Consider the following 3,568-nt stretch of genomic DNA (forward strand, 5'->3'; position numbering starts at 1 on the left):
TGAGTTGAGCCATCCCAGAGTCAGTATCTATTTGTTTTTTTCTTGACTGTGAATCATACTTTCCTAATAATTTTGGAGTGTGTTATAAAGACCAATGATTATGGTTCCATTTGTGGATTTTAACTTCTCTAGTAAATAAGGAACATATTTTCTTGTTGGTCTTTCTACCTTCTTAAAAGTAAATTAATGAACATTTGTTGAGCCCTTTCTGCATGCCAGTGTTGTGCTGGGTTTCATGTAGGGGCACAACTGGGGAACGATCTTACCCACAACACATCTGGGGAACTGGTAAGATAAGGCATCATGTAGGTAACTCAGAGTACCCCACAACAGCTGAAAATCAGTCAGAATAAAGCACAGTGAGAAGGGAAATGGAGGTCAGTTTAAAAATGCAAGTGCTTTTCAACTACATTTCTCCTAAACAGATATTGGAAACAGGGGAAAAATATCGCTAGTGCCCCCTCCAGGTAAGTGACATCAGCCATGTACCTTGTTAAATCCTGACAGTCAACAATGAAAAAAATCAAAAGACTTGCATATGTTCTTGTTTTCTGGTTAGCCACCCAACAACATACTGTGGATATCTAACAGAAGAGAGAGAGGTTATTTTGATTTTTAGACAGGAATACATCCACAAAGGTAGTTCACACATGCAGCTTAGGTCGTATTGTAACTCACTCTGATATTTGAAACTGAAATTTATTTGACTCACTTCTTCATCTAAGCTACTTGCCATGCAATTACATAATCACCTACCCAGCATTTATATAATTATCAGGAAGATAGTGTTGAATTAGATTTGATCTTAAAATATGGCCAACTTTTTGCATTTCATGTGATGGCAATTGAATTTCCCTCAAATCTCTCTCTTTTTTAAGGATGAGCCTTCCAGTAGGTTCCCCACAGGAGCCCTGTGCTAGGAGAGCATGTGTGGCCCTGTGTCAGGTTAGAGTACAGCCTTTGGAGGCCTAGGTGTCACTGTGCATCTCCTCCACAGAAGTAGGTGCCTGAGTGACTGAGCTGGGAGCCCGTGGTGATGCTCAGGGAGCTGTGCTGCTTTTCTTTATCCAACGTGGCAGTTATTTTGTCACGAATTTCTTTTCCTTCTCTTATTAACAACATCAGTAAAATGGGCCTTTCACCAGGCTTCTGCCAGTACCAGTGTAAGGAATATAAAGTCTTTGAGGAACTGCACTTGATGGTAACATTTTCCCCCTCTTGGATGATCAAGGACTGAGGACTCTGCTGCACTTCTTGGCTTCTCACACCTGATCAGAAAACAATTGAAAGACACAGGAAGACAACTGAAAGACCCTCAGGATATGCTTAGTCTCAAAACATAAACATCACTCCTTAATTATAGAACATGAATGGTTCTCATAAGGGTCCTCCCTGGTAAGAAGGACATCCCAATTTCTGCTCTCAGGATGCTGCCACCATGATAAGCCACTCTTAGACTGAACCATGTACTCACAAGCCAATTGCCACAGCAGAGCACCTGAAAGCACTTTCAGGAGAGTCTTCATCCCTTGGCTCCCCAGCAAATCCAGTGGACCAGATCAGATTCTGAATGGGCTTCTCAGCAGGAGTTCCCTTGAGCTCAGAGCAAGGTCTGCTGCAGGTGCTTGTAGAATACTGAAACTCAGGGGGACAACCAATGAGAGAGACACTGCAGCATTTCATCCTTTACAGAGAACGGTGTACATCCAGAATACTTTTAACACAGTGCCCCCCTCTGGCCAGGCTAAGAAATTATGAAAATGTGGATTTGGATTTTCTTGGATAAATGTACATCCAATATACCTTTTGTATTTGTTTTTGTTTTGTTCAGTGTTTTGGTATAAGAAAAAAACCTATCAATATACTGTGATAATGAGAGAATTACTTCAGGATCAAAACAAAAATCAAGGGAAAATTATACATGAAATTATATCTATAATATATACCTAGCAAAATAATACTATTTCAAATAGTAACATTTCATTATACTGTTTGATTCTTCAGATCACTTTCAGTGCTTATCAATGCCTTCAGGATGATGTATGATCATCCTTTAATGGTTCATAATTATTTTCACAAAGCGGCATCTGCATTTTGCTCCAGTCTTAAGGTTTCTGTTGTCCATTTTGAGTTGTATGCTCCAGCTATTCTGAATTAGTTTAGTGCCATTCTCCTAAACTAAATCTTGACTTTATACCTTTGCGTATTCTGTTTCTCTTTTTCTATAATTCCTTTTCCCTGCCATATTTTTGACTAACTTCTTTATGAGTCTTAACTGAGATATCATCTTTTTTAGGTGGCGTTCCCTTATATTCTGTATCCAATGTAGATGTTTCTGTCAGGTGGTCAGAGTTTGCTTTTTTCCTGTGATAGTTTTATGACATTGTTTTGTTATATGCTTCACAATATCACATGCTTCCCGCACAATGTCTGTTTCCTTCTAATTGCATCTGATATATTTGCACCTAAAACATGTATTAGATGTCATGGAAAAAGATAATTAGAAGAATCTCAAGTAAATAGAGTACATCATTGTTAACGTCTCAAACATTATAATGCTCATTTATAAATTTGATATCATGGCTCCTTTGCCTTGTCAGTTTGAGAAATATATACATAATATTGCCTTTAGTCCAAAACTCACTATGATCTCCATTGCCTGGTATGTGTGCTGTTTCTACTCTTATGATCACTTACTTCCTCTGTCTTTTCTCCTAACTCTTACCAAATCCATAGGTCTCAGTTAGGCATTGTACACTCCAGCTGTTCCTGACTCACTACTGAGGCTAGTGTGGGTTGGGACTCTGTGTATGCCTCCACGTCACCCTTCGCTTTCCTAAACCTTTTCATTGTGTCACTTTACCTTGTCCAGTCAGCTACCTGTATAACTTACTAGAGTATACATCCAATGACAAAAAATAACTATGTATTTTCTCATAACTCTTTTTTTTCCTGGCATGTAACATGCATGTAGAACTTAGCAGGTAATTGATAAACAATTGTTGATTAACTAAATGAATGAAACCTGAGAACAATGTTGGTTGAAAATCATTGTCCTTGCATTACACATGAGCTCCTGATATAAGATGAATCAGTTGTAGAAAGTAGCTCTTTACCAATGTTGCTTCCCAAATACATCAGAAAAGAAGAAAATGTAGATTGATAACTACAGGAATGAGTGAAATGTGAGTGTTGTAGTATAAAATACCTGATCAAAAATAGTAAGAATGAGGTTGTAGGTAGCAGTCCCTGTTCTGACACAACTTTCTTTGTAGTCTTAGAAATGTAGAGAAGGCAGGGCTCTATTTCCATGCCACAGCTTCCCCTCATACACAGATGTGAGATTGGGTAAGTAGAATGCAATCAGAGTGGAGAATGTCCTTGGTAACAGAAGTTTATAACTGGGTTGGAAAAATTTATAGATTATTTTAAATCTATCTGAAGATAAGGAAAGCTCTTAATATGTTGACCTTGAATGTTAGAAACAGTTTTGTTAAGAACAGGGATGGATGATAACTAGACAGATTATTCATTTATATTTTCATCTTTTTGAAGTTAAAATGAACTT

At 37.9% G+C, this 3,568-nt stretch overlaps 1 gene segment (V, D, J or C); it reads right to left on the reverse strand.

Moving 5' to 3' along the window:
- Positions 1–850: 850 nt before the first annotated feature.
- LOC118980915 (T cell receptor alpha variable 30-like) lies at positions 851–1,639 on the reverse strand. The segment is given in 2 exon segments: positions 851–1,268; positions 1,475–1,639. Coding segments are annotated over 2 exon segments (345 nt in total).
- Positions 1,640–3,568: the final 1,929 nt, after the last annotated feature.

This window comes from Sturnira hondurensis, unplaced genomic scaffold, assembly GCF_014824575.4.
Source record: "Sturnira hondurensis isolate 20B ecotype Veracruz unplaced genomic scaffold, ASM1482457v3 Scaffold0023357, whole genome shotgun sequence".
Lineage (NCBI taxonomy): Eukaryota > Metazoa > Chordata > Mammalia > Chiroptera > Phyllostomidae > Sturnira > Sturnira hondurensis.